The sequence below is a fragment of the Botrytis porri genome (genome assembly GCF_014898465.1).
Source record: "Botrytis porri strain MUCL 3234 chromosome Unknown BPOR_006, whole genome shotgun sequence".
Lineage (NCBI taxonomy): Eukaryota > Fungi > Ascomycota > Leotiomycetes > Helotiales > Sclerotiniaceae > Botrytis > Botrytis porri.
The window spans coordinates 2,636,898-2,663,806 of record NW_024066080.1 but is presented as its reverse complement, the minus strand read 5'-3'; the positions used below and the strand labels follow the sequence as shown (position 1 = coordinate 2,663,806).

The 26,909-nt window shown below is 43.3% G+C and overlaps 11 protein-coding genes across 11 annotated transcripts; 7 read left to right on the top strand and 4 right to left on the bottom strand.

The window, feature by feature from the left end:
* Nucleotides 1-193: 193 nt before the first annotated feature.
* On the bottom strand, nt 194-1,774 carry EAF01_005303 (uncharacterized protein). The gene is made up of 2 exons (XM_038913558.1): nt 1,232-1,774; nt 194-1,153 (listed from the first exon to the last, which is right to left on the bottom strand). The coding sequence occupies exons 1-2, from the start codon at nt 1,517-1,519 to the stop codon at nt 710-712; spliced, it is 732 nt and encodes a 243-aa protein (XP_038771644.1). The 5' UTR covers nt 1,520-1,774; the 3' UTR covers nt 194-709.
* A 232-nt stretch (nt 1,775-2,006) lies between these two features.
* Nucleotides 2,007-2,562, top strand: EAF01_005302 (uncharacterized protein; the record flags this gene model as incomplete). The annotated part of the gene is made up of 3 exons (XM_038913557.1): nt 2,007-2,123; nt 2,206-2,308; nt 2,408-2,562. 3 exons carry the CDS (start codon nt 2,007-2,009, stop codon nt 2,560-2,562), a joined length of 375 nt encoding a protein of 124 aa, XP_038771643.1.
* A 444-nt stretch (nt 2,563-3,006) lies between these two features.
* On the bottom strand, nt 3,007-3,668 carry EAF01_005301 (uncharacterized protein; the record flags this gene model as incomplete). Its single annotated transcript, XM_038913556.1, has 3 exons — nt 3,007-3,131; nt 3,184-3,505; nt 3,666-3,668. The coding sequence occupies 3 exons, from the start codon at nt 3,666-3,668 to the stop codon at nt 3,007-3,009; spliced, it is 450 nt and encodes a 149-aa protein (XP_038771642.1).
* A 200-nt stretch (nt 3,669-3,868) lies between these two features.
* On the top strand, nt 3,869-5,103 carry EAF01_005300 (uncharacterized protein). Its single transcript, XM_038913555.1, has 4 exons — nt 3,869-3,937; nt 4,219-4,401; nt 4,590-4,659; nt 4,715-5,103. The coding sequence occupies exons 2-4, from the start codon at nt 4,269-4,271 to the stop codon at nt 4,902-4,904; spliced, it is 393 nt and encodes a 130-aa protein (XP_038771641.1). The 5' UTR covers nt 3,869-3,937; nt 4,219-4,268; the 3' UTR covers nt 4,905-5,103.
* Nucleotides 5,104-5,473: 370 nt separating this feature from the next.
* On the top strand, nt 5,474-8,761 carry EAF01_005299 (uncharacterized protein). Its single transcript, XM_038913554.1, has 2 exons — nt 5,474-8,124; nt 8,181-8,761. Exons 1-2 carry the CDS (start codon nt 6,212-6,214, stop codon nt 8,245-8,247), a joined length of 1,980 nt encoding a protein of 659 aa, XP_038771640.1. The 5' UTR covers nt 5,474-6,211; the 3' UTR covers nt 8,248-8,761.
* Nucleotides 8,762-10,224: 1,463 nt separating this feature from the next.
* Nucleotides 10,225-10,548, bottom strand: EAF01_005298 (uncharacterized protein; the record flags this gene model as incomplete). The annotated part of the gene is made up of 1 exon (XM_038913553.1): nt 10,225-10,548. One exon carries the CDS (start codon nt 10,546-10,548, stop codon nt 10,225-10,227), a length of 324 nt encoding a protein of 107 aa, XP_038771639.1.
* Nucleotides 10,549-10,874: 326 nt separating this feature from the next.
* EAF01_005297 (uncharacterized protein) lies at nt 10,875-11,144 on the bottom strand (the record flags this gene model as incomplete). Its single annotated transcript, XM_038913552.1, has 1 exon — nt 10,875-11,144. The coding sequence occupies one exon, from the start codon at nt 11,142-11,144 to the stop codon at nt 10,875-10,877; it is 270 nt and encodes an 89-aa protein (XP_038771638.1).
* A 744-nt stretch (nt 11,145-11,888) lies between these two features.
* On the top strand, nt 11,889-14,187 carry EAF01_005296 (uncharacterized protein). Its single transcript, XM_038913551.1, has 4 exons — nt 11,889-12,017; nt 12,677-12,804; nt 12,851-13,183; nt 13,234-14,187. Exons 2-4 carry the CDS (start codon nt 12,765-12,767, stop codon nt 14,148-14,150), a joined length of 1,290 nt encoding a protein of 429 aa, XP_038771637.1. The 5' UTR covers nt 11,889-12,017; nt 12,677-12,764; the 3' UTR covers nt 14,151-14,187.
* A 397-nt stretch (nt 14,188-14,584) lies between these two features.
* Nucleotides 14,585-16,911, top strand: EAF01_005295 (uncharacterized protein; the record flags this gene model as incomplete). The annotated part of the gene is made up of 12 exons (XM_038913550.1): nt 14,585-14,637; nt 14,705-14,886; nt 14,969-15,051; nt 15,101-15,485; nt 15,534-15,693; nt 15,744-15,894; nt 15,944-16,009; nt 16,061-16,169; nt 16,222-16,240; nt 16,289-16,485; nt 16,546-16,625; nt 16,864-16,911. 12 exons carry the CDS (start codon nt 14,585-14,587, stop codon nt 16,909-16,911), a joined length of 1,533 nt encoding a protein of 510 aa, XP_038771636.1.
* Nucleotides 16,912-17,455: 544 nt separating this feature from the next.
* Nucleotides 17,456-20,117, top strand: EAF01_005294 (uncharacterized protein; the record flags this gene model as incomplete). The annotated part of the gene is made up of 8 exons (XM_038913549.1): nt 17,456-17,568; nt 17,774-17,826; nt 17,879-18,022; nt 18,084-19,052; nt 19,101-19,208; nt 19,648-19,776; nt 19,828-19,986; nt 20,098-20,117. The coding sequence occupies 8 exons, from the start codon at nt 17,456-17,458 to the stop codon at nt 20,115-20,117; spliced, it is 1,695 nt and encodes a 564-aa protein (XP_038771635.1).
* Nucleotides 20,118-22,311: 2,194 nt separating this feature from the next.
* On the top strand, nt 22,312-22,902 carry EAF01_005293 (uncharacterized protein; the record flags this gene model as incomplete). Its single annotated transcript, XM_038913548.1, has 3 exons — nt 22,312-22,582; nt 22,611-22,693; nt 22,720-22,902. The coding sequence occupies 3 exons, from the start codon at nt 22,312-22,314 to the stop codon at nt 22,900-22,902; spliced, it is 537 nt and encodes a 178-aa protein (XP_038771634.1).
* Nucleotides 22,903-26,909: the final 4,007 nt, after the last annotated feature.

Genomic DNA, 26,909 nt, shown 5'->3' with positions numbered 1-26,909 from the left:
TACATAGTTGGAGGTTGGAGTTTGTGGCAAAAATTTCTGTGATCAGATCTGGTTTGATTTGTTGCTCATCGAATAGAGAGGTTTATTCTATGATGCATATGAAAGTCATGGACTAGAAATACTGAGCATTGATTTGTTGATAGATAGACTCTATATCTCTGAATGAGGCATGAATAAAAGTACATGTTTTAAGAATGAAATTCATAACACAGTACCTTAATGTAAATTTTGACATGAATAATGTTTCATCCCCCTTGTTCATATCTTACAATTACTTTTCATACCTTGATAATACAATGAGGCGCGAGTGTCCATTATGCTTCAAATTATCTATTCAATATATCGAGCTGAGTGTAATTTTGACAGCTCGATCATACAATTTGACATTGCATGACCAACCCCAAGCCACGCATTGTTTCAACAGTCTGGAGGGACCCGGTGCGTCTGACACATGATGTCCGACTCTTCAAGATAGGCATTATATTGCCGTGTCGTGTGGTTAAGGATGATCTAAAAAGCTTCTGGCTGGAATAATATCCAAGGACACCGAATGAGGTATCGTATGTTCCATCCCAATCTCTAGATCCCGTACAGTTTACACATGCATCTACACCTCCTCTCATCTCTAAATCATTAACAAAAATAAAATAACAGAATCCAGATCACTTCTATCTCGAAATCTTCAAACAATCACACAATACAATACAATCTACACCTGTCCGCCAACCCGTTCCCCAAACACCGAGTAGAAATTAGACTGCGTAACATGGCTTTTCCTTCCCGTTCTCTCATCAAAGATATGGCAGCCCTCTCTTGCCGCATTCGGTGGCGTGTAGAGATGTAAACTCACAGCTACGTTTTCGGGATCGGGATTAGATATCCGGTGGAGGCCGAGATCGTCGGACATGTAGGTTACTTGGTTTGTGGTGTAGGTTGTGGTTTTTATTATTGTGGGGGGAGTACTGGGAGGCTCGGATGAGGAAAATGTGGAGGAGGTGGAGGAGGTGAATCCGGATGCGGAGCTGGAGGTGGAGGTGGATGGGAATGTGTATTGGGTTTCGGAGAGAGTTCCCGATAGGACTTTCATGAGACAATGCGCATCTGCGTGGTCGTGCAGGGGCGAGCCTTTTCCGGGACTCCAGACGAGGATTAGCTAGGGAGAGAGTTGTGGTTAGTTTGGTTTAGTTTGGCGGTATCAAGAGTGGACATGAGAGGGGTAGGGGTCTCGTACCAAATTACTCTTCCCGTTTCCTTCGTCTACTAAATTTCTCGTGTAGCCTCTGCTTAGATCTGCAAATGCGTATTTTCGCCATTCGTCTTCGTGGGAGATGTACCGCTCCATTAGGGAGCGAAGTTGCTGTACATCTACGTCTGCGGATGTGAGGCCGGAGGATGGCCCGAGAATTTGGGAGAGATCTGCGACGAGTTGATGGAAGGAGTCGGGTGGCGAGGAGGTTTTGGTGGAGGAGAGAGAGGTTGAGCATGCGCCGGTTACATCGATAGCTATCGAGGGAGTCATTTTGGGTATGTAGTGAACGATTGAAGGTAATTTCTAGCTGGATAGGTGATTTTCCCAAGGAGTGAGGTTTTTCGAACGAAATGTGTGAACTCTGTGAATATGATGATACAAGCAAGCTGAAGGTATTGAAAGGAGAGGAAACTGTATGTACGTGTATAATAAATACATGAAATAAATAAGATAAAATCCTAAAAAAACGACTAAATGATTGTATGTACGAGAAAAAAAAAACAAATAAACATTCTTCAAAGTAAATTACAAGTGAAGTCAAACTTTTGATCACATCATCGGACATTCTTTCCGGGGTCCTAGCAAGCATATCAAATGCCCCTCCATTCCCATTCGGTTAGCATATAATTAATACTGAGATCAAAAAGTCACGCTCTGCTAATTATAACAACATCCAGCTTCAGACGTCCATCCAGCTCTTCATCGCAACGAAAAACGAAACATAAATCCAGTATTCTATATCCCCCAAACTATCACCATGCCACCAGCCAAGAAAGCCGCCGGGAAAGGAGGAAAAGGAAAAGCAAACGACGCGGGCGATGCGAAAGAAACGAAAGTTAAAGGAGCCCAGCAAATTAATGTTCGACATATACTTGTGCGTCACCTGATTTTTGAATCTTTCCTTTGTGACAAGGAATGATCAGTGGGTGGGATATTGATATGTATATCTATAATAGTGCTCCAAACATAGTAAAATGACGGAGGCTCTCCAGAAATTAGAGGCGGGCGCAAGCTTTGATAGTGTGGCTCGGGAGATGTCTGAGGATAAGGCGAGAGCTGGTATGTTTTTTTTTTCTTGTTCGCTGGGTCACTTTTGTAGAAATTTCCTTCGGATGGGGGGATTTCAGGCAGAGAAGCTGACAAGGAGGTTTATTTTAGGAGGTGCATTGGGATGGAAGGGGAGGGGAGATTTAGATGCCGAGTTTGAGAAGGTGGCTTTTGAGATGGAAGCCAGTACTACGGCGAAGCCGAAGTATAGAGAAGTGAAGACGGGGTTTGGCTATCATATTCTTATGGTTGAAGGGAGGAAGTAGGCAAGAGCAATCGGATGGAGGGGCATACAAATATTGGAGGCGAATTCAAAACAAGAGAGACTTTGGTGAATGGGATGCTCATTGTAAGGGGCGATGAAATTACTAGCTGAAGGGTGTTGGGCGTTGTTTGCGGTATCTCAATGGAGTGCACGAAAAGGTTCTAGATGAGCCTATGGATAGGGCTGAGAACCTAGCTTCATATAGAATTAACGATTATTCTCCACAAACGACGGAAGCGTAAGTCAAAAGATGCGACGCGACCCGTAAAAGGTTGTAAAATAGGCCATTCAAGATGCATATTCACGTGAGTTCACTGTTCGAAAAAAGACGAAATTTTGATGCTCCATAGCCAATGTCATTGCCACCAGTAATCCACGCTATATGTGTGTAAATCCGATTGATACAATGTATGTCCGCTGTAGAAACTCCATCTCTGTGGCGTATTTATTGCTCGGTTTGGAAGTAGTTGAGGAGCATGGTGCGCTCTTGAGACTCCTCACCCCAATCCTTAACGACAACGCAGGAGCAGTTGACAACCTTGCGTGCGTTACCCTCACGGTCCAAAACACCTAAGTATTTGTCAGTGATAGTCCCAGCTAATTGTATACCGGATCTACTTACACAAACCAGCCCACTCGCCCAATTGCTTTCCGTCTGGAACCTTGATCAAGGGGATCTTGTGCTCGGAGCAGAGAGCAACGACCAACTTCTTGTATGCTTCCTCCTCACATGCCTCGTTGAGAACACACATGTGTGCTTGGCGACGGTCGAGAGCCTTGGAGGCTTCACGGAGACCTCTGGCGAGACCATCGTGCATAAGTGCGAGCTTGAGAACACCCTTCAATGCGTCGATAACGGACATTTGTCCCTTGGATGCATCTCCAGAAACTTCGACCTCATCGGCCTCGGCGACAATTGGGGAGGTTGGCTCTTCTACGTCAGACTATGAGGGGATGATTGTTAGCGACGATTACTTCATGTAACATACCCATCCCATTGAATTTTGGTGGGGGGTAGATCCCAGGTATGCGACTTCATTGCGCCAATGGCGCAAACAATCGATGAACCTTTTCGACCGAGAAACAACAAAAAGATCAACTTACCATCTTGATTGTGATGATATCTTTAGGTCCTCGAAGAGTATGTTGATATATTTGGATTTTAATGTATGGAGAAAATTAGCTTCAGAATCTTGTGTTGTAATTATTCTGCGTTTAGCGAGACCCTAGCACAGGCGACCAATTAGGTAATCACAAAAGTTCCCACAATGAATTTTAAAATTCTCCATAGTAAATTTTGATTGAAAATCCCACCACCTTGAAATTTATCCCGAATTTCCTTCTCACGACAACTTCAACGCCCATTCTATAACGAGGTGTGTAAATATTGCTACGATGGCAATTTTCTCAGAAAGTCCTTCATGATTGACAAAGAGGAGCAAATCGATCATCTACTCAACTGTAATTGTGGTATTCTTTGGTTTTGACAATCAACAAGCTTCGGCCTACTTTGTTTAACACCATGAATCCATAGCACTTGAAAGATGTCGACACTACTCATTCTATCATTCGACACGAGCTTTAGAACCCTCTTGTCAATCATGAGGGCACTCTTTATGCTCAAGAAATCTTGGAGGCTAACATATCGACCTTGTAGATACCTCATCTTTGATCAAGCAGATTATTTGAGAATCTCTATCCGTCAAAATGGTTAAGACTTCAGTCCTCAACGATGCGCTCAACGCCATCAACAACGCTGAGAAGGCCGGAAAGCGTCAAGTTCTCATCCGCCCATCCTCCAAGGTCATCGTCAAGTTCCTCGGTGTCATGCAAAAGCACGGTATGTCGACAAATATATTTTCTTATTCCTTCATTCGGCATGATAACTAGATAATGATCTCAATTCCACACGATCAAAGTCCTTTAAGTTGCCGATATATCAAACTGCGCGGATCTTACACGTTCTCTGATTATTATTTATGAAGTTATATGTTTAATCTTTCGCAACATACTAATGTCTTTCTTCAGGCTACATTGGAGAATTCGAGGAGGTTGATGACCACCGTTCCGGAAAGGTCGTTGTTCAATTGAACGGCCGGTAAGCAAAAACTTTAACCCTACTATCCAGAACACATCACTAATTTATGATACAGTCTTAACAAGACCGGTGTTATCTCCCCAAGATACAACGTCAAGATTGAGGACTTCGAGAAGTGGGTTGTCAAGCTTTTGCCATCCCGTCAATTTGGACACATCGTCCTCACCACCTCCGCTGGTATCATGGACCACGAAGAGGCTAGACGCAAGCACGTTGCCGGAAAGGTCCTCGGTTTCTTCTACTAGACGAAAACTACCAATAAAGGAATACAAATTATCATGAGAATTGTAGCCATCTAGGGGACCCAGCTTCCGGGGTTGGAGTAATATCTAGAACAGGTCACTGAATATTCCCATTTCGGCCTTGCTTCACGCATGGTTCGAATTCTTCATTTGAAGAATAGATAGGTCTATTACCAAAAGTCAATTTAATCTCATTTCATAATTTTGTTCTCCAATCATGCAAAGTGATATTTGTTTATTTTCATGAAGTTCTAGCTTGATCTGCACAAACGGCACTTCACATTGGCGAAGTTACTCCATTCGATTAAGCAGCAGACAACTCAGGCGATATAATCTAAGGCGCGCGTATAGCGCTACTGTCAGCTTATGGTAGTTTACCCATATGTTATGTTACATCGGCATTGAGCAAATATGTTGTAGCATCTACGAAAACTGCTGAATGTGTAAATCCAAGATGCATGCATGTAGGTGGCGTAAACATCAATATTATTACCTTATCCTAAGCTTTTTTTGGCTTAACCACCGAAGATATTCTTATCTACCTACCTATGCAAAAATTCTTGGAAAATACATCGAGACATAGAAAGATGAATGAAGGAATACATCGCGCCATACCATGGCTTACTTTACTACATCACAAAATGCATTATACCTGATTTCGAGCGTCCTTGACTCCTAGTAGAATCACAACAAAAATACTTCTAAGGTTTCAATCCCGATAGTGAGCAAGCTTTCGTTGGATCGGATTCGCTCACAGTCTCAGACACGACTCCTTTTTGCACAATCGTTCATAACACGAAAAAGGAGTACTATGGACTGTATAATGTGGCGAAATTAACATAATTTTTGCAAGAAAGGGAAGACTGGAACATAGGCTCGGGGTTATTTATCTAGTGAGAGCCTCGAGTCTGGTTCATATGGTAGCATTGTGGTTGTGGCCAGAACGTCTGAAGGAATCCCCACTACAACCAGCAACTTTGGGACGAAAGTATTACAAGAAATACTCGTAACTCACCAACACTTCAGTTCAGCTAAAGAAGAGATAAATATCTTGCGAAACTTTCAATTCGTCGCCACTACTCACACGCATGCGACAAGCAGTTATATTTTATACTGTATTTCCCTTTAGTCTTAATCAAATTCGTACACGACTTTATCCACTCAACTCATATGCGCGTCTCGTCGGCAGGAAGGCCGCATTCGTTGTGCAAGGATAAATTAACAATTATCCAAAGAACAAGGGGGTCTCACGAGCACCCGGAAGTCGCAGTAAAGAGTACAAAGAGTCTGCTTCTGGCCCAACCGTTACGATGGCTGGACAAACTCGTCGTAGGAGCTCTAGTTCCGCATTTCAACATCGCGCCGAACAAGTGCACTTTGTTCCATTCGCCGGACATGATGAGACAAGAAGACCTTCTCTCAGCGCAATGATAATGAAGACGCGGCGGAAAATGAAGTCTCGCCAATTTCTACTGCTGATTAGCATTCTTACCTTGGCTACATTCTCAATATTCTACCTGCGAGCGCCTTTTCCATACCATTCGACTTCTTTCCCATCTTCTAATCAGAAACCGAAACAGCCAAGCATACCGAATCGAATATCTACCTCCATTGAAGATGTCAAGAAACCGCAGGAAGCTTCGTACCATATTGGTCCTTCGCATCCAATTTATCAATTAATCAAGGATAATGAGCAAGCATTCGAGAATACAAGAGCAAAACAATCGAAGACATTGGAGGAAGCAGTGGCAGAATATAGAAAACGATATGGGATACCTCCGCCTCCTAATTTCGACAAATGGTATAATTTCGCAAAGTCAAAAGGTGTAAAACTCATCGACGAATATGACAACATCCATACATCCCTAACGCCATTTTGGGGGTTGAAACCGGAAACAATCAGAGGGAGAGCACGAGAGGCATTGGGTTTTCCTAATAATCTCATAGGATTGTTGATTCGAGGAGGGAAGGTTACAAAAATTGAGGGAGGGAATAAATGGCAACAAGATGCTACGGTGGGAATGATGAAGCCATTTTTGAAGTACCTCCCCGACATGGATCTCTGCTTCAACATTCACGATGAACCTCGTGTGGTTGTGCCATATGAAGATTTGGCCAGGCTAGTACATGTTGCAAAAGATCAGAATATGCCGAATGCGAATTCTGTTGAAGCACCCAGAAACTCATGGTCGCCTAGACCGATTGATGTCGCTAGCGACGGTCTGCGAGTGCCGGAAGTGAAGACTACACGATTCAACGTTTTTTCTCATCAGCCAACTTGGACCCATTCAAGAATGTCTTGCCCTCCAGATAGTGCCGCGAGGAGTCTCAACGATGGACGAAAAGAGGACAATTACGCTAGTTATGCAGTGACGGAGCTGGGATTCGTGTATAACCAAACTGCGTTCTCAGATATTTGCCAATCCCCTTCTTTCAGCGAATCCTTCGGATTTTTCGATCGTCCCAACGCTTTTAACATCGTGCATGACTTATTTCCAATTTTCTCGCAATCAAAGATCTCATCGTTCTCAGATATATTATATCCATCTCCTTGGTACTGGTATGGCAAGGTACCATATGAGGAAACTCAGGACAGGGCATGGAAGGATAAGAAAGACAAAATATACTGGAGGGGCTCGACAACCGGAGGCTTTAGTCGAGATGGTGGTTGGAGACGGCAACACAGGCAAAAAGTGGTACAAAAAGTCAACGCTGTCGATCAAGCAAAGATTTTGGTCAATCGAGGTGAAGATACAAAGGAAGACTGGCAGGTGAAGAGTGTACCGCGAAGTGATTTTAAAGAAATTTTTGATATCTTCTTCTCCCACGTTGGACAATGCGACCCTGGAGATTGCGAAGCTCAAAAGAATTTCTTCGATGTTAAGGAAGCGGCGAAGCAACAAGATGCATGGAAATATAAGTATCTACTTGATATGGATGGAAATGCTTTTAGTGGACGATTTTACGCGTTCTTGAAAAGCAAAAGTCTGGTATATAAAATGGCTGTCTTCAGAGAATGGCATGAGGAATGGCTCAAGCCTTGGATACATTATATCCCTCTGAGTTTAAGAGGCGATGAATGGGTTGAGGCAGTACGATGGTTTGCGGGAGAAGAGGTTGGGAAGAAAGAAGCAGAACGAATTGCCCTTCAGGGAAGAGATTGGGCAGATCATGTGCTCAGGAACGAAGACCTAGAAGTGTGGTTCTTCAGATTAATGCTTGAGTAAGTTTCATTCTCGTCTACATTTCTATTCAGGTATAATACTAATATCTATTCAGATACGGAAGATTAGTTGACGATGACCGAGAAATCATCGGATATACAGGAACAACAGGATCGACATAAGAATAATTTCATTATAATTAATTATATTCGAATCAGCTATGTATAATACGAAGACCCAGATCTTCTTTTAATTATTCCTGTACGATACGATGTTAACGAAACAAAATGCTAGAACAATCGCATTTGCATTTTACGTGAAGCACTCCCTCCATCACGAGATGAGGTTGAGATGGACGATCAGGAGTTTACGTAAAGACCAATGCATCAATACCTCGATTGCTTGACTCATTGTGGAAACGGCGTGTGCCGGGGTTGATATAGTCGGACCCTTTGTCATGTTTTGGAATGTGTGCAGGAGCATGCATATTACATCATTTCTAATATACCCAGGGCTTTCTTTTCTCTTTAATTCGGATGATTGATTGATATAAGGATTGATACCCTATGTACTTAGTTTGCCTTTATATATATAGGTGTGTGCATGTTTTCGTTCCTATGGTGATAGGAGAAATTTATCAAACAGATATTGGCCAAAAATTAGAGCTTCATACAATTTTATTCACTTTAACATGAGTGTTATGTATATACCATTGACCTCATTCTTTGAAGTTTTCTGATGTAGATCGATGGATGAGTGAGCTTTGCGGCTATCCATGGCATACCGTCTCGACATTAGCAGGAGGAATTCGAAGGAAGTAATCTTTCGCGCATGAATTGACGTTTACCGTATTTGATGAAAAACCAGTTCCATTCCGCGTTTCAAACAGCAGTTCTAGATCTAGTTGTGGTTATGCCGCCTTGGAATCTCGATGGTCATCAAAACTACCCAGTCAGCCTTGAACTGATCAGATAACCACCCGGCCCATTGGTATTAGTCTTTAGATCAATGGGAAAGTAGAACAAATAAACTTGTTACACTCGGTCTGCCCCTATACTAAGGACTGGTGTTCTGCGATGCTTCTTCATATGGATAGTTCTTCATAGCCTTTCAAATACTGCATGGTTCCAGTCTACCAAATGTGTATATCAAACTATAATCGGCTAGTTCTCGTACATCCCTAGTTTGAAAAAGGTGGCCGTAGACTTATCGCTCAACTTCCCCGAATTGCTATGTTGGATTTCAGAGATATGAATGTGATGTTTGTTCTGTGGTAGGAACTATGAGTACAGCCCATCACTTCATAAGGACATGGTATAAGGAGCTGAAAACACGGCCGGCGGCTCGAAAGTCGCGACTCGGCTATTTCGGTCCTCCATTGTCTTTCACATCCTAGAATGAGTATCTTTTGCAATGCGGGCTGCCAAAACGACGGTGTGTTGAGGGAGGAAGCCATGCTCAAATCAACAGAAGGTGTCTTGATATTGATATGGAACTGCAGCTGTGAAGCTACCTAAAGTATTCAGATGGCATGAATGATCAAAATCCTTCTTCGTGGATCTGAAGTTTTCTCGATATGGGTGGTAGGTAGGTAGGCAAACGGTAAGTTTTGGTTGGGAGACGGCAAAAGTCTGGAAAATGATATATGATATTTGTGGAATGAATATCCTGTTTAAATGTGCGAGACTGGATTTTTGATATTACTGCATTCTTACAGGAGTATATACGCGGCGATATATTATACAAGAAGGCTGGTAATCTAAAAGAAGGTTAAGTATTCAAAATATACAAATTGAAGCTTGCGATAGGCGAATTTGAAAACTTGAAACTTGAGAATCCGAACATTTCAGTATATTGCTAGTAATATTGAAGCGGTGATAAGAAACTGTGCACCAGATTCAGAAGATGGGGGCTATGCTGAGGTACTTAGAGGGGGATGTTGAGGATGTGTGTTGAGGAGGTGGGTGGATGAAAGGACGAGCGTGTATTTTTTATGTTGAAAAGTTGAAGCTTGTCATAAGTCCTGATAGTACTGGAACCTAGTCTGTATATAAGCCCACTTCCGTACCGTTATATCAAGAACTAACCACAAAGTGAAAGTTTGCCCCTTAAATGATTAAATCTTGCCACGTTAATGATGGCCAACATCAACATTTCTTTCACAGAATCCGTTCGGTGAACATTATCTTTCTCACATGGTCTGAGGGTCCTAGCTGCTCCATACTAACATCTCCTGTGGAAACACAATACCAAAATTCCCCGAATAATTTTACGGCTACTTTCAGAGATCCCTTGTAATCTTCATCCTCTTCATCCTCAATCTCATCCTCGTCTTCATAACACTCAGTCGGCGCCCAATAACGAGTATCTACGGCATAGACGAATGGGATATCACCTTTCGCTGGACCTTCCAAAACAGATGCAAAGACCTCTTCATTGACTAGGAGGAAGAAAGCATGGGTGGGATTCAAACCGGGATCCATATTGTGAGGTGGCTTAGTATCTCGAACAACAGAGATGTCTTTAAACTTTCTTCATAGTTGTCGGCATCTATCTCGTGGGGTAATGATTGACCTGGTCCACAAAAATGACAAGCACATACATGTTCAACGAGGGCATATCCGCACCCTCTTCCGCTTCAAACCACCACACCTTTCACAAGAATCTGGCGCCATCCGAATCTACACCATGTTTCGATTGTTCCTCCCACGTCTTCATAACAAGAGTATCAAACGCCCGTCTAAAGAGATTCCAGCGAGTAGAGTCGCATGCATCGTAACATGTGCGACAGGCTACTGAGCCAGTATAATTAACAGGACATGATGAAGCGGATTGTTCTAACCACTTCTTGAATCCATTCTGCCCAGTATCCATCGTCTTTCAGATCAGGATCAGAAGCATTCGTAGAGTTCGGGGTTGTTATGTTTGACATGGTACGCTTTTGTGAGAGCGACTGTTGTGGAACTGAAGAGAAGCGCTTGCTCAAACGACGACAGGAATAATGAGAATGAGATTTGCTATATGATTGGGTGAATATTGAAGTTCGTCGGGAGAGCACTGCTTGGAGAGTGCGACGCATTGTTGAGGTAGAGAAAGGGTGCGTAGTCATGGTCAAGGCCTGCATCGATGATAAACAAGACAGAGGTAAGAGAAGTTTCATCCTAGAAATTCACTTGAACAGGGTACAATAAGTTAATAAGAAGGTGAATATACTTTTCTGGAGTATTGGCATGGTAACAAGCCAGCGTTTCTCAACTTGATTGGTGCATTGGAGCTCTCATCTCGTGTTTGAGCCATCTCTTCCTATCGTCCTTTCGAAAGATTCCCTACATCCATGGTCACTTAATTCCTATGGAGCTTTTCTTTCCAGTAACGTTATGATCATGTATCACATCCAAAGATAGTCTTATTATCAGATGTACATTGGGTACTCTACTGATGTTCCAAAAGAGTTATGGAAGTAGGTAATTGCGGTGCAAGAATTACGGTGACCACAATCGAAAGATTGCCGAGCCAATCGTCGTAATGGTCCACCATATCATCCTGGCTTCCGCAATACACTGCACTGCCTCCCGCACGTTTGTCGACGGGACAAATCCATGTCACACCAGACCGCTGAATTGTGATCCCCTTGTTGTGTTACTATCTGAAGCTTCTATGTGGTTCAATGTCACTCAGCCTTCAAATCCCAATGCCAATAATACCGGCAAGGGAAGAGTCCGGATCACCTCGTGTGTCCACACCTTGGCTAAATAAGGTCTATATAGAGTTATCCCCGGTTACGTTGACAGCCACACTTGGCAATCGATCATCCGAAAATTGAGTTCATCATGAAGTTGACATGTCACGTCAAAACATTGTTTCGCCATGAGACGCAGGAACCCATTTCGCTACCGACATGATAAGATCACCAACATCACTCTTCACATACCCATTCATCTGGTAAACTGAGGTACGCTTTCTATCTTTCAATCGATATGCCCCAGTTAATAGCGATCTAATTAGAGCTTAAAATTGCTTAACATTGCTTAACATTGCTTAAATTTGTTACCCCTGCTTACTACAAACCAAATTAAATGAATACGGTACCTCATGCATATGAGAACATCGCTAAGCTAGCGATTAGTACTTCGTGAAGCTGTTGAGTTTTTCTACATGATTGGAGTTTGAGCTTGTAGGTTCTACATTACAAGTGAAGTCATGATCCCGGAGAGCTTCTTCCCGTTTTCTTCTTGTCCACAACTTAGCCTTCTTAATCTTCGAGTATCTACAAAAGCCATCTGGTGTCACTGTAACATCATCGGATGTCACAGAGGACCATTTCTATCTTCAAATTCTCGAGGCATGATTCTGCGTTCTTAGACGCCTCCATTCTTCGTTCCCAATACAAATAATGGTTCCTCAAAGACATGTTTTGGGAAGACCACGCAGTTATGTTATCTCTTAGTTATCTTCTTCTGCTCTTGCTAAGCGAGGCTGTGTGTTGTCTTGATATGTCACTTACTTTTAAGTTTTGCCATATAACCTCGTCTTGATATGTCACTTACCTTTAAGTTTTGCTATATTACCCCGCACCAAAGCTGTCTTGATTAACCCTACTAGAGGAGCTAGTGCTAATGAACATATAAACCGTTCTGCTTCCTTCATTGTTTCATAACTTTCGTCCTGTTCAGTAAGTCAATAAATCAACTGCACAGCGATGTTTTTTTCACGCTTTTTGGCTGGTGCTATTCTGACTTGTAAGTGATGCTTCCCCTGTTTCTCCAATCACCACTAATCGATTAGCATCGGTAATATCCGCTCAGAATGTCTCCTACTGTACGGGTGATGTATGCTTTGCCGTCAATATACCAGCCTCGACTGCTTCGAATGGCTCAGGAGACATATATATACAGATGAGTGGACCAGATACAATGTCTTGGATAGGTATTGGACAAGGATCCGCTATGAGAGGTGCCAATATTTTTGTAATGTACGCCGATTCGACTGGGAACAATGTCACACTCAGTCCTAGGCTTGGTGTTGGGAATGTAGAGCCAAATTCCGACACTTCTGCTCAAGTCACTTTACTGGATGGTTCTGGTATAATAAATGGCCAAATGATAGCCAAATTTCGATGTATGTTCGGAATCCAAACTATCTGGCACCTATTCTAACCATTCGGGCAGGTTCAAATTGTGATAGCTGGAGCGGCGGATCTATGAGCTTCACTGATTCTTCCTCGGCATGGATTTGGGCCCATAAGACCGGCGCTGCATTATCGTCCATCAGTGTTGATGCAGATATCGATTTTCATGACGCAAATGGAGTAGCCACTTTGAATTTACAGACAGCCATCGGCGGAGAAAGCACAAACCCATTCTTGACTGTTGGATTTGTTCCCACGCCCAGCCAAACATCCTCTGGCGCTAGTGGTGCTGCGACTGGGTCATCCAAAATATCGAGAGTGACCATCGCGCATGGCGTTTTGGCTTCCCTTGCCTACGTTATTCTCTTCCCTTCAGGTGCAATCGCAATTAGGATTTTTAGTTTCCGCAATTTATTATGGCTCCATGCCGGTTGGATGATTGGCTCTTATATAATTGTACTTGCGTCACTTGGAATGGGGGTATGGATAGCATACATGTGTGATGTCCTCGATAGCACCCACTCAATTATCGGCCTTGTTGTGGCCGGATGCTTACTTCTTCAGCCTATCACTGGATTCCTACACCACATGTTGTATAAGCGTCGTGGTGGTCCCAATGTTGCAACTTACCCCCATGTTTGGTGGGGTCGCGTAGTTATTACTCTTGGGATCATCAACGGTGGCTTGGGTCTGAGGTTAGCTGACAATAGTAAGAAGGGTGAGATCGCATACGGCCTGATCGCGGGTTTTATATGGGTTTTGTGGGTAGCAGTCATACTTTTTGCAACTGTGAAAATCGGAGGACGACGGGGCAGTGGTATGGATGGATCTGGAGCCTCGGTAATCAGGGAGAAGTCAAGTACGGAAGGATCCTACTTCCACAACAACTCCTCGCCTCCTCAATCTATGCAAGGAGCACATGATCCTGCTAGATTACCTACATCTCATCGTATTTAGACCTCATGGCGTTTTTCAATACGTCAAGCTGTGTTGGTTATGTATGACAGAAGCCACAAAACCTGTCAAGTGGGCTGGATGCTAGTAATAACACAAGATGGATTGGGGGAGGGGAGGGCGGGAGGCGGATTTGTTTTATTGTTTTAGCGAATATTTATTATCTTCACCTTGGACACTGGTTTTTGAAACAGTAAAATTTTGACTAAATTAAATTTATTAGTTCTACCACTTAAAATCTTGATTCTACTCAACTTCTTCAAATGGTAGTGAAATTTCAAAGATTCTCACGTGGCAAAGATTGAGGGATGAGTTTAGCGAGGGTCGATTACATAATGGCACTGCATCCTAGCATCCTAGAGACTACCTAGTGATTCCCAATTGATATTGATCTCTTACAAACTATAAACAACTTATTTCACATCATCAATTTCACTATGGGAGTAGGACGCGTGCTCGTTATCGCGGGTTCTGATAGTTCCGGTGGAGCGTTAGTACTCTGATATCTTCCCCTTCCGCACTTTTACCCCGCCACAGACTAATGACTATCATCTCAGCGGAATCGAGGCCGATCAAAAAGTGATTGCTGCACATGGATGCTATGCTATGACCGCCACAACAGCCTTGACGGCTCAGAATACTCTAGGTGTTGAGGATATTCATTATGTTCCTGCCGAGTTTGTTGGGAAGTTGATTGATGTGTCGATTGGGGATATGGGAGTTGATGTAGTGAAAACTGGTAAACCACCCTATACTTATATTTGACTTGACAATGAGATAATCATGAATCCGGATAGCCCAGATACTGACGATATGTTAAGGTATGCTAGCTTCTGGAGAGACAGTAGAAGTGGTGGCAAAAGCACTAAAGAGACATCACGTGAAATCTTTGATTGTTGATCCTGTGCGTTCATTTTCCCATAACGATGTACAAATTGTCTGACATCCGAAAGGTAATGGTCTCTACAAGTGGATCACAGCTTCTTCCTTCTACAGCAATCCGCCAGCTACGAGAACTTCTGTTTCCCTATACCACTGTTCTCACACCCAATGTACCTGAAGCGCAACTACTCCTTTCCGATGCTGGCAAGTTTGTTGAAGAACCTAAGAACTTGGATGACTTGAAAGAGATGGCGAAATTAGTGCAATCACTAGGCCCGAAATATGTATTAGTGAAAGGAGGGCATCTGCCTTTACAGAAAGATGGGACAGTGGCGACAAAGGAGGAGGAAAAGGAGCTTATGGTTGATATCTTGTACGGAGAGGGCGTCATCACAGAAATCCGGACTAGGTATCAAAAATCGCGGAATACCCATGGAACGGGATGTTCGATGGCCTGTGAGTTTATTCATGTTACCCGGTGAAACACAAGCTAAATGGGATTAGCTGCCATTGCTTCGAACATTGCGAATGGACTACCCGTAGTACAAGCCGTGAGAAGTGCTTGTCGATACATTGAAGCAGGAATACGAACAGCGCCAGATTTGGGGAAGGGCAATGGTCCGATTAATCATTTCCATTCGACTTACACCTTACCTTTTGCTCCGTAAGTCTCTCTTCCCAGGTGATGCTAAGTCCCTGAACTGATCATTGCAGGGGTCACTTTGTGGAATACCTTCTGGACAGACCGGATGTCAAAGGAGCTTGGCGAGACCATACTGAGCATGCATTTGTTAAAGGACTTGGGGACGGGACCTTACCACTGGAGTCATTCAAGTACTACCTTATTCAGGATTATCTTTACCTTGTCTGTCAGAGCATTGAAACTTCTATCTATCCGGCCTAACAAGGTACAGGTGCAATTCGCTAGGGCTACTGCTTTAGCCTCGTACAAAGCCAAAACCATGGAAGGCATTGCTGCAGTATGTATCTAGACCCTTCTTGGACAAGCTGTGTGCTAACTCTCGATACAGTCTGCAGGCATCGTGCTTCACATTCATCGAGAGATGGCGCTGCATATCAATTATTGTGAGGGTTTTGGTATGACGAAAGCAGAGATAGAAGCTTGTGAAGAGAGCCAAGGTAAGCTTCTTCGCGTTGATAAATCGAGTTGGCTCTGACGGTGTCGAAATAGCGTGCACAGCATACACAAGGTACATGAATCTTTCTACCTAATAGCAATGGTATACTGAAAGTGATAGGTATGTTCTCGATATCGGACAATCTGAGGACTGGTTGGCTCTTCAAATATCCATGGCGCCTTGTCTTATCGGCTACGGGGAGATAGCAAAGCGATTACATGCAGACCCAAAAACCAAACGGGAAGGAAATATCTATTGGAAATGGATAGAAAATTACGTTGCAGATGATTATACGGAAGCAGTGAAAGCTGGATCAGGTATGTGAAGAAGTAACCCTATAGCTCATGGGGATTGGACAGTATTGACCATTTGGGCAGCTTTGCTTGAAAAACACGCTCTGCTGCAGTCATTCCACAGGATAGAGGAATTGGTCAAAATATTTGTTCATGCAACAAAGGTACGCATCTTTTGACTACTGTCTGTAATTGGAACACCCTTTTCAGAGATCAATAAGCTGCGTACTTCCATACGCTTCCCCTTGACTTTGAACCTGCCTGCGTTGTAATATGGGGGTAGCAAACACACCTAGACAACGGGCGTAAGAGGAATACCTACCGCGCAGCACAGAGAAAGCCTTAGAAACTAATACAGAGACGAGAGAGGTACACGTAAAACATTTACTAATTGCCTGACAGATGGAGACAGGATTCTGGGACATGGGTGGCGGTGGAGGGAAAAATTGAGATGTAGAATCTTCAAGGTACAGTACCGGGTCCGCAGTAGGTAGCTTTAAGGTAGGTAGGTACAAAGTACGGAGTAGATAGTAAGGACGGCAAAAAAGCTTTCAGACATGGATGTACCCCCGTAAGAGGGACAGATAAAGAAAAATTGCATTCAGAGATTTACAGTATTTGGGAACAATCTGATTGTTTTGATTGGATGAAATAAAAAGAAAAATTCAATTGAAGACAAGATCTTATTTCAGGGTCCAAGAACAAGGAAAATGGATAACACTAAAACTTGATTGGGCTTAGATAAATATATCTCGATCTAGCCCCAAAGAGACTTAGCGTAGCTTCCTTTCTACTTTTTTTTACTCAACCCTCTTCTTCCTCACTTTCCATTACTTTTTGACTTCTTCTCATCAACAACAATAATTTCATCTGCCAGACTTCTTCTCATCAACCCAAGAAGTCATTTTTGCAGTAATCATCAAAACGAAGTTCAAATCTCCATCATAACGTCACACACTCTTTCAACTTCTCACACTCTAAAACCATCGTAAATATGTCATACGGAGGAGGATATGGTGGCGGCGGCCGTGGTGGCGGTAACGGGTACGGAAATGGAGATTCCTCATATGGCAGAGGCAACTCTTACTCCAATAGATATTCAAATGGGTATGCAAAAACCTATGAGTTTAGATATTGTTGATAAGTTGTCGCGCATCGCGTTGCATTGTGTTGAGTGTGTGGGAGATAAGGCTAAGGCCAGCGTTTCGCTTTGAAGCCGAAGCCTAATCTCTCATCGCGATCACAACGTAGCACCATTTTATTCCATTCACTCACTCCGACTTGCTGATATTTACTGACGTGTAATTTATAGTGGATCTAATGGATACTCTGGAGGCGGTGGAGGAGGCTACGGAGGTGGCAGAGGTATGCAAACAAATTTTCGCTCAATGAAAATCATTACTAACAATTTTCACAGGCGGCGGTGGTGGTGGTGGAAATGTCAACGGCTACTCTGGCGGAGGTGGTGGTGGATACGGAGGAGGCGGTGGATATGGCGGTGGTGGTGCTGGTGGAGACCGCATGAACAACCTTGGTGCTAACCTCCAAAAGCAAAACTGGGGTAAGTTTGAGAAGCTGTTGATGAATATTCCGTAGAATAGAATGCTAACTTCCACACGCAGATCTCAATACCATGCCAAAGTTCGAGAAATCTTTCTACAAGGAGGATCCAGTCGTTGCTGCTCGTTCAGAAGAAGATGTTGCCAAATTCAGAGCTCAGCACAACATTGCCGTTCAAGGCCCAAACATTCCAAAACCTGTCGAGACCTTCGATGAGGCTGGATTCCCTGCATACGTCATGACCGAAGTCAAGGCCCAAGGGTTCCCAGCGCCTACTCCAATTCAATCTCAAGGTTGGCCTATGGCTCTCTCCGGACGTGATGTTGTTGGTATTGCCGAGACTGGTTCCGGAAAGACCCTCACCTACTGTCTTCCAGCTATCGTACACATCAACGCACAACCACTTCTCGCTCCTGGTGACGGCCCAATTGTCTTGGTCCTTGCACCTACCCGTGAGTTGGCTGTTCAAATTCAACAAGAAATCACCAAGTTCGGAAAGTCTTCCCGTATTCGCAACACTTGTGTTTACGGAGGTGTTCCTAAGGGTGGTCAAATCCGCGATCTCGCAAAGGGTGTTGAGGTCTGTATTGCCACTCCAGGTCGTCTCATTGATATGATTGAGTCTGGCAAGACCAACCTCCGTCGTGTGACATACCTTGTTCTCGACGAGGCTGATCGTATGTTGGACATGGGTTTCGAGCCACAAATCCGTAAGATTCTTGGACAGATCAGACCAGATAGACAAACTTGCATGTGGTCTGCTACCTGGCCCAAGGAAGTTAGAGCCCTTGCCGCTGATTACTTGAATGAATTCATCCAAGTCAACATTGGTTCTTTGGAGCTCTCTGCTAACCACAGAATTACTCAAATCGTCGAAGTTGTTTCTGAATTTGAGAAGCGCGATAAGATGACCAAACATTTGGAAAAGATTATGGAAGATAAGGATAACAAGATTTTAATCTTCACAGGAACCAAGCGTGTTGCTGACGATATTACCCGCTTCCTTAGACAAGATGGATGGCCTGCGCTTTGTAAGTACTGTTGTGAACTTCCATGTGAACATCACTAACAAGATTTAGCTATTCACGGTGACAAGCAACAAAACGAGCGTGATTGGGTATTGAATGAATTTAAGACTGGAAAGAGCCCGATCATGGTTGCTACTGATGTAGCTTCGCGTGGTATTGGTATGATTAAAACCCCCTTCCCCCTCACAGCAACGTTCAGCAGCCTTTTTAGTGGTGCTTTACTCTCGACGCTTCGGCGCTTCCTAGATTGCGTTATATTGCCCGGGCCCTTTCGTGTCTTTCGGTTCTCTAATTCTAGGGTGTCTTGGATCCTTAAGTGTAGCATAACCGTGCTGCGCTCGTAATTCCAAACTCGACAGTACTTTAACAGGTACCAGATATGGAATTGGCATTTCTTGACTTGATCAAGCTGTCTCCAAGACTCCCATCCCAGAGAGCCTGGATGTGTTGGATCACCTACCCTGGCATAAGCCGCATTGGACAGTTTCATGCCAGTCGCCGAGAGAGTATTGGATGCAATCAAATGCAGCTTCTTCATGAGCCGCCCTGGACCGTTGCTATACCAATTTTTTCTGTTCTTGCTAACCCATCAATGAAGATGTCCGAAACATTACCCATGTGTTCAACTATGACTACCCTAACAATTCGGAGGATTATATCCATCGTATTGGTCGTACAGGTCGTGCTGGACAGAAGGGAACTGCAATCACTCTCTTCACCACTGACAGTATGTCTCCCGTTCACTTTGACGTTTACATTAGCTAACAATATCCCCTAGATCAAAAGCAGGCTCGTGATCTCGTGAACGTTCTCACTGAAGCTAAGCAGGTCATTGATCCTCGCCTTGCTGAGATGACTAGATATGGTGGTGGTGGTGGCGGAGGTAGAGGTTACGGTGGACGTGGCTACGGCGGTGGCCGTGGACGTGGTGGCGGTGGTAAGTTATCCTAAATCCCCCTACCTTCTTACTCTTCCTTATTCCATCAAATGATGGGAGTAACAGAGCCGCTGGTAGGCAATTTTTCATCTTCTAACGCTGCTCCTTTAGGTGGAGGCAGACGTTGGTAAGATGTCTTATCCCAATCGGTCGAAACGGAGTTATAACAACAACGACTATCGATAATCATCCTTGATGACGACGAAAACACGTATACTCATCCCATGGTCGTTTTGGCGTTCTGGTTCTCTTAAAAAAAGGGTAGGGGGGTAGAACTGCCTTACGTGATATCTGCGCACCCTTTCGAAAATTCTTCTGTAATCTGACCTTTCTTTCTCTTTTATTTTATGAAAAAATTGGGTGGCATTGCCATGAATTAGACTGAAGGCTGAGGCTGGGTGGATGGTATTATAGATTGCTTCACATTTCCATGTCCATCTGACGGAGAGATGAAGGCTAGGATTTGTATGTGCTTTATCTTGCGTTCCTTCTTTCATAACTAGAATGCTCTCTGTAGCCAGTTTTAACTAGAAAATATCTCGTATTAGATCAAAAATAGTATAAAAGTATGAGATCGCTTTCTTCCCGATCATTAATATTCTATAAGACCTTATGGTGTGAAAGCTTTTGTACTCTGTTATCTACAAAATGTAGGATAATTCATTGGCCAAGATGGCAGAGCCAAATTGATGCTGTGGATTTGGTGCAAGTTCTTGCCAAAGTCCCAGTTAGTGCATGCGCGCAGATCAGTTTCATCCAAAAAAAGAGGAAGAAGACATCAATCATCTGGATGTGGACGAAAAAACAAGTACACAATTCACTCTTTCAAGTAAATAGAATGCAGTTTGTTTTCTTGATTTGAACTTGAACTTAAATCATTACGAATCTGATTCGACGTCGGGTATCGAATAGAGTGTTTATTTTTGGTGTCCCTGTTTTTTGGTTTTGCTGGAGGTTGTATTTTGGATAGTAGAGTAAAAGCTAGATATGAGCGAGGTATAAGAGATCTCTTTACTTCTTCAGACAAGCTATGGCTCCAAGGTTCTGCTTGCATCATAAGTAGCCATCTTACATGACCTAACTGGGAGCAGTGGTGCTAGAAACCCGACTCAGTCGAGGTACGTCGATGCACCAAGAAAGGATTTCCTACGGTGTAGCGCATCAAAATGGAGTATGTGTACGTGTAGAGTTTATACTTCTTCGCGATAAATTTCGCTGGCTACTGTGTTTATGCAGTGGCTATTAAGGCCAGGGATGGAGGAACTCAAGAGGGTTAGCATTACGGTTGTTTAATTAGCGAGGTGGTCAGGGGGGTGATAGATTTCTAAGGAATAAAAGGTTTCATGAAACGTGCTAAATTTGGTAGATTCCGAGACAAGTTTGTGTTAACTAGGATTCTATGAAACAATTGTTTGTACTGTCAGTCTTTGTTGCTGACACGGGCTTGGTTCTCGGCAAGCTATGTATTGTTGTGGCAATTGTGTGCCTCAAGCTTCATGATTGATCCATGGAGAGAGATGTTGTCCTTACGCGACTGTCGTTGTGGCTTTTGGTGGGTGATGAAGCTTCTTTGGCAGATTCTTGGAAAGCTTGTAAGGATCCCTTTTATGTGGGAATGCAAAGTGATGCTAAATTATCCGAGTCTATGCATGCACAGAAATCTACGTCGCTGTGAGAAAGATGTCCTTGCAAGCGATTGAGGGTTTTGGTGCGTTATGATGAAGTGTACATATACTAAGAAAGCCGACATCAACTAGTGAATTATTGAACGTTTGGGGCGGCAACGAGTTCGATAATCGATAATATAACTACCGAAAAACCCAAGAGAATCGTCAAACTGCTCTCATCTGTTGGTGCTATTTTGTGAGGCATTCAAAACGCAGATGCTAAAATGTGTACAGGCTGTGATTTCGAGAGACAATTTTACGAATGAGTAACGTCTCTGCGGGCGATGAATATTGAAAACCCGGGCTTATCTAGCCTCGTGAAAAGGGGGCAGTTTATTCCCTGAGTAAAGGTATCTTCAAAACTGCAACATTCAAGCCACAAAAAGTAGACAAGAGAATCGTCGTTGACTATATATTTCAGAATGGAATCTTATTCAAACTTATTCATACGACAGCAGGCAATGTAAAGACTTTGCAATCTGGTTCGATGCCCTCGCTTCCCATAATAGCACCCGAAGTTTGGGGTCAATTCAAGTAGGAACAGACTGTGATCTCAGTGACAGGCAAGCTCAACAACATCAATCATCACATCCAAACTATTGTTGGCTCGCATGGTATCCCTACAGCGCTATTTAGTCTGGGGGAACATATCTCTAACATGAAAGTTTTGTTTCACAACCCTATAACTCAGAACTTTGTCGGGAAGAATATATGGCGGGTTCTCTCACAGGAAGAAGGGGCAGAAAGCTTCGGCGAAATGATGGCAGATTTTGAATACAAGAATCAAAATATCGCAATATTGCCACAGACATACGCAAATGTCTTATTACAACTTGCTGCGTTTGAAGCACATGCTCAAACTCAAGGGTTTGTGGATCGGTTCGGGCTTTTCGTCGATGGCATGTTCATGAGCATGGATCAGCGAACAAGTAAGTTTGTTACAACAAAATAACAGAGATTATTGCCTTGGTGAGATCAGTATGTGGGAGCGTGAGGTAAATAAGAAGAGATTGGAAGATGTTCGAGCTGATGCCTGTAATGTAATTAGTAGTAATTGGTTGTATAGCCCGCTGGGAAGTTGGAAACCAAGTCGGCTCATTTCCCTCATCCAAAAAGAATGAGACGAGTTTTAATTCAAGGGTTCACAACAGATCCAACATTGTATTCACAAGAGAAATTTGGTTGTAATGGAATGTCAGAACAGTTGAATGTAGCAAATAAAACCGGACTACCTAGAGATAATAACTGACGTGATGTCTCTTTGAGCTCGATTGTTTTGTATGACCCAGCGAGCCGCTATGCTATTGAATTTACCAAAAACATATCTAGCCGGATGCAATATCGCAATCAGGACAAGTCGGACAATTCAGACAATATCCATCTAATTCTCGGTACCGAGGAGGAGGGTCGGACATTCCTTTTCCGGTTTGTTGATCGCCTACCGGTATTCATCTTGGCAACCAACACAAAATCAACGTACAATTCCTATGCCAGCTTCGCCAGCCAATACGCGGCGGTTACTAAATCTTTTCCACCTGGTTGTGGATGTATCTAGTACGCCGACACTAATCTGGAGCTTGGTTTAGCATTTGATCTTTGTGGCAACTTTAATCTTATGCTTCAACTGAGTGAGTGGGACCAAAGGGTTTCTTCGGTTCAAGAAGTGGAAGTACGGATCCGTATATGAGAATGAGGAATCCTTGACTTGCCATTGGAACTTCGAATAATTGAAGGTTCACTGGTGGATGTTGCATTTATCAATATAACTTGGCTTGTGTAGTACCAATTTCTCAACATGTGGCGCAAGCAGACCGTTTCGGATCAATCTGTGTTACAAGATGTAGCCATCAAACAGAATCCGTCCACCTGGAAAACAACGCAATATACATCGTCGGGACCGAATCCAACATCTGAGGCATTATTCTAATTTGTTGGTGTTCAGCTCCTTCGTGTACTCAATTTTTAGTATCAAATGTAGAAACATCCAACTGCGCCGTCGTCATAAGCGACCAATCATTTCACATCTGACGGCCCGCCTCGCGAGATATGGGATGAACTTCGGGACCGACAAGATGTCGATATGCAACATTTTTTTTTTTGGAAAGAAACTGTCCATTGGCTGACATTGGTGCTATATCCATTGCTTTGCGAAGCACATGTAGTTCTAGATGCTTCGCCCGACTCGGACAAACAGATGGTAATATATGGAGCTTGCCCCCATCATGGAAGTCAAAGGGGAATGCTTTTCGCCAGTGCTGACAGCATTTTAGATGCAGTCTTTGATAGTATATGCTACGTTTTCCTCGCAATCACAGTTATGTTGATTTTTTTGGCTCTGGTTTCTTTCTTGTTGCTCCTCCTTCCGTCGAGCCGATACAAACTTCCATATTGTTGCACAAATGCTGGAAAGGGGGCTCAATGATATTCCCCCACCTGTGACATTGAATATCATGTTGCCAAATCCTCATGACACAATACCGACACAAAAATACACAGGATACATTCTTGAAAGCTTAGCAGTGCGGCAGCAAGGAGTTTGCTACGCCGTGATTCTTTGTGCTACTGATGTTGAAACTTGGACTTGGGGGCCTTCAGACGTATGCATTATGTGATATACAATATTACAAAGCATATCATCAAGACTTTGTAGTTTTTGAACTTCAGCCAATTTCCTCATACCTTATTACTGAATCTGATTTTGGCACTCCTCGTTCCCGTTATGTCTTGCTTTCAGTCTCTCCTCTCACAATAATGCTATGCCACCAACTGCCGCAAGTAGCAACCATTGGTCCATGTTGTCTAATGCAACATTTGAATCCAGCATTGTTTTGTTACATCAGTTTCCATCCATACACCATGTAAATCTTTACATTATTTCATTACAGATCAAACAATGAGTCTCTCAACTCCGGAGACCAAAGCATTGCTAAATGAATTCAACTACAAATGTAAGTTGAGGAGCGCTCCGGCAGTCTATGCTCCCACTGTTGTAGCGAGCCTTCCCTCTTTTCAGCCTTCAATAATGAACGTTTAATCTCTACAGTCACACATTGAAAAGGCTCATTCTATTCTCCGGCATGATCGCCCTCACTTTTATAAATTCCGAATTCTCCGTGTACAAAAGTAGTATACATGATACCCTCACGTGGTTCGGACACAACGGCAATCAAAATACTCCGACTCGGGTTATTTGGGCGGGTCAGCTATACGTACAAAACCCTTCATTGTTTACTATACGGCAGATCTAGAAACAACTTCCCATCCAGAGGTGGGCGCATACACGACTCCTTATCTCACTTTCCTCGTAACTGACATCAATCCACCTTTACTTCAAAACGATATATCCACCGTCGGTCCATTCCCCTAGCACATCCAAGCACGGTATTCTTTATGTGAGAAAAGGCCGCAATAGTCAATAATTATCGTTTAGACTCTTATGTACTCCGTCTTTAGCCTTATCCGCGTCTCCTTTTCTCTTAGCATTCCTGGAGAGTAGTAGATCTCTCTGCAAAAAAGAAAACAAAAAACATACAACAGTGGGGATTCGCTGGTGGTCACCCACCCAACTACTAATCCACCGATCTGAAGCTTGTGTATGGCAGAGCGGACGGGATGCCCAATTCTCTTCAGTCTGTGGTCGTATGTGATAGACATTGACAGGGTTAAGTATATGTAGCAGCAGATGAATGTATCTGGCAATTATTACAGGAAGAGCTAAGTAATCCATTGGTTCCTCCTCATCAGCATGATGGGACCCTCTATCACTCAATTCCAACTTTGGTCTCATGTCTTTCTCCAGCTCCTTCGCACCATCATGCAGCGTATTCAATGTTACCCGCAATTCTTTTCCTCCCTAGATCTTCTATGCAACGTTTCAATTAGTTTTTTCCTTGCCCTTTCGTTTCCTCCTCCGTACCGTAGTTCCTCTATCCGAGATCTTCGAACGCAGATCATTGGAGTTTTCCTGCAATGGCCTTCAGTTGCGCCATCAAATTCTGCATATCATTTTTGATGACTGCGATGATATCACTTCGCATGCTGATAGAAGCAATCTAACACGCCTGGTCTCGTTGAGAAGAGATCTAACTAGGTATCAGAGAACTCCATCGCGTATCCCATGTATCGTATCGCTATCATACTACGACACACAGCCTGGAACTGCACCATTCTTTTGTTGGTTTTTTTTAGTAAGTTGTTCAAATACTTCTTCGGATACATATTTGGCAGCTTCTGCATAACATTTGGCCCGATCATCTGAAGCCACTCCAAAAGCCCGTTGTGAATGGGTTCATCATTTATGCGACATAGTACAGCCAGTTGATGCATTGCTAGTAAAACTCTCCTTCTTCCTTCCCTTCTACTTTGATTCATCTCACATCTCTACCATCTTCGTGATTAGGCGAGATGCAAGTATGAGTTTGAGCGTATCCAGGCCTGGTGTTGAATCGGAATTAGCATGAAAGTTGCAAAAACGCAGCTGATTAGGACGACTGGTATTATGATTGACCAACCAGCCTGCAACGCGCAAAAATATGTGAAATACTTGTACCTACCAAAGCGACATGAAAAGTGATGCCGCCATTTCCATTGAATGAGACTTGAAGATTCGAATCAATATTGCGATACAGAGCTGACTAACATCTCTCGAGCGGACTTTCGGAAGGATCGTGGGTTTTGATCATTCCATTCTTAGCGAGTCTCATCACGCTCCGGCTCATATCTGGCCTTGTTTTCTGCTTAAGCTTGATTCCGAGAGCGAGATGATAAGTGTAATTAGTTCTGCAGAAGTCAACCATCTTACTTTTTCGGTGATCAACATTCTTCACACAGTCCATCAATCATCGCGAACTTTGTCGCGATTGGAGGACATTCGGTTGCTGTCGACGGGAAGTTATAAGAACCTCATGGTACTTGCATACTACTTTATTTGAGGTTCTGCATCTGCAATGAGTAGGCCATGGCCAGAATGAAGGAGATAGGTATCGCATGGTCCATTAAACCTACGCACGTCGACCATACCTCAGATATCAAGACAAGCGAACTGCCCACCGTCCGTCAAGACGTAAAAATCTCGTACGATTGAAGATTCATATGTAGCTAGAAAATCGCATGTACTTGTTAGCATTCGCCTCAGACTCCTTACCCAAATCCGAGACACCTCACGGAACAATAATATTACATCCTATAGTATAAACATCATCTACCATTGATCATCCAGCAGTAACTCAAGTCCCAATACCCCATACGAAAAACACA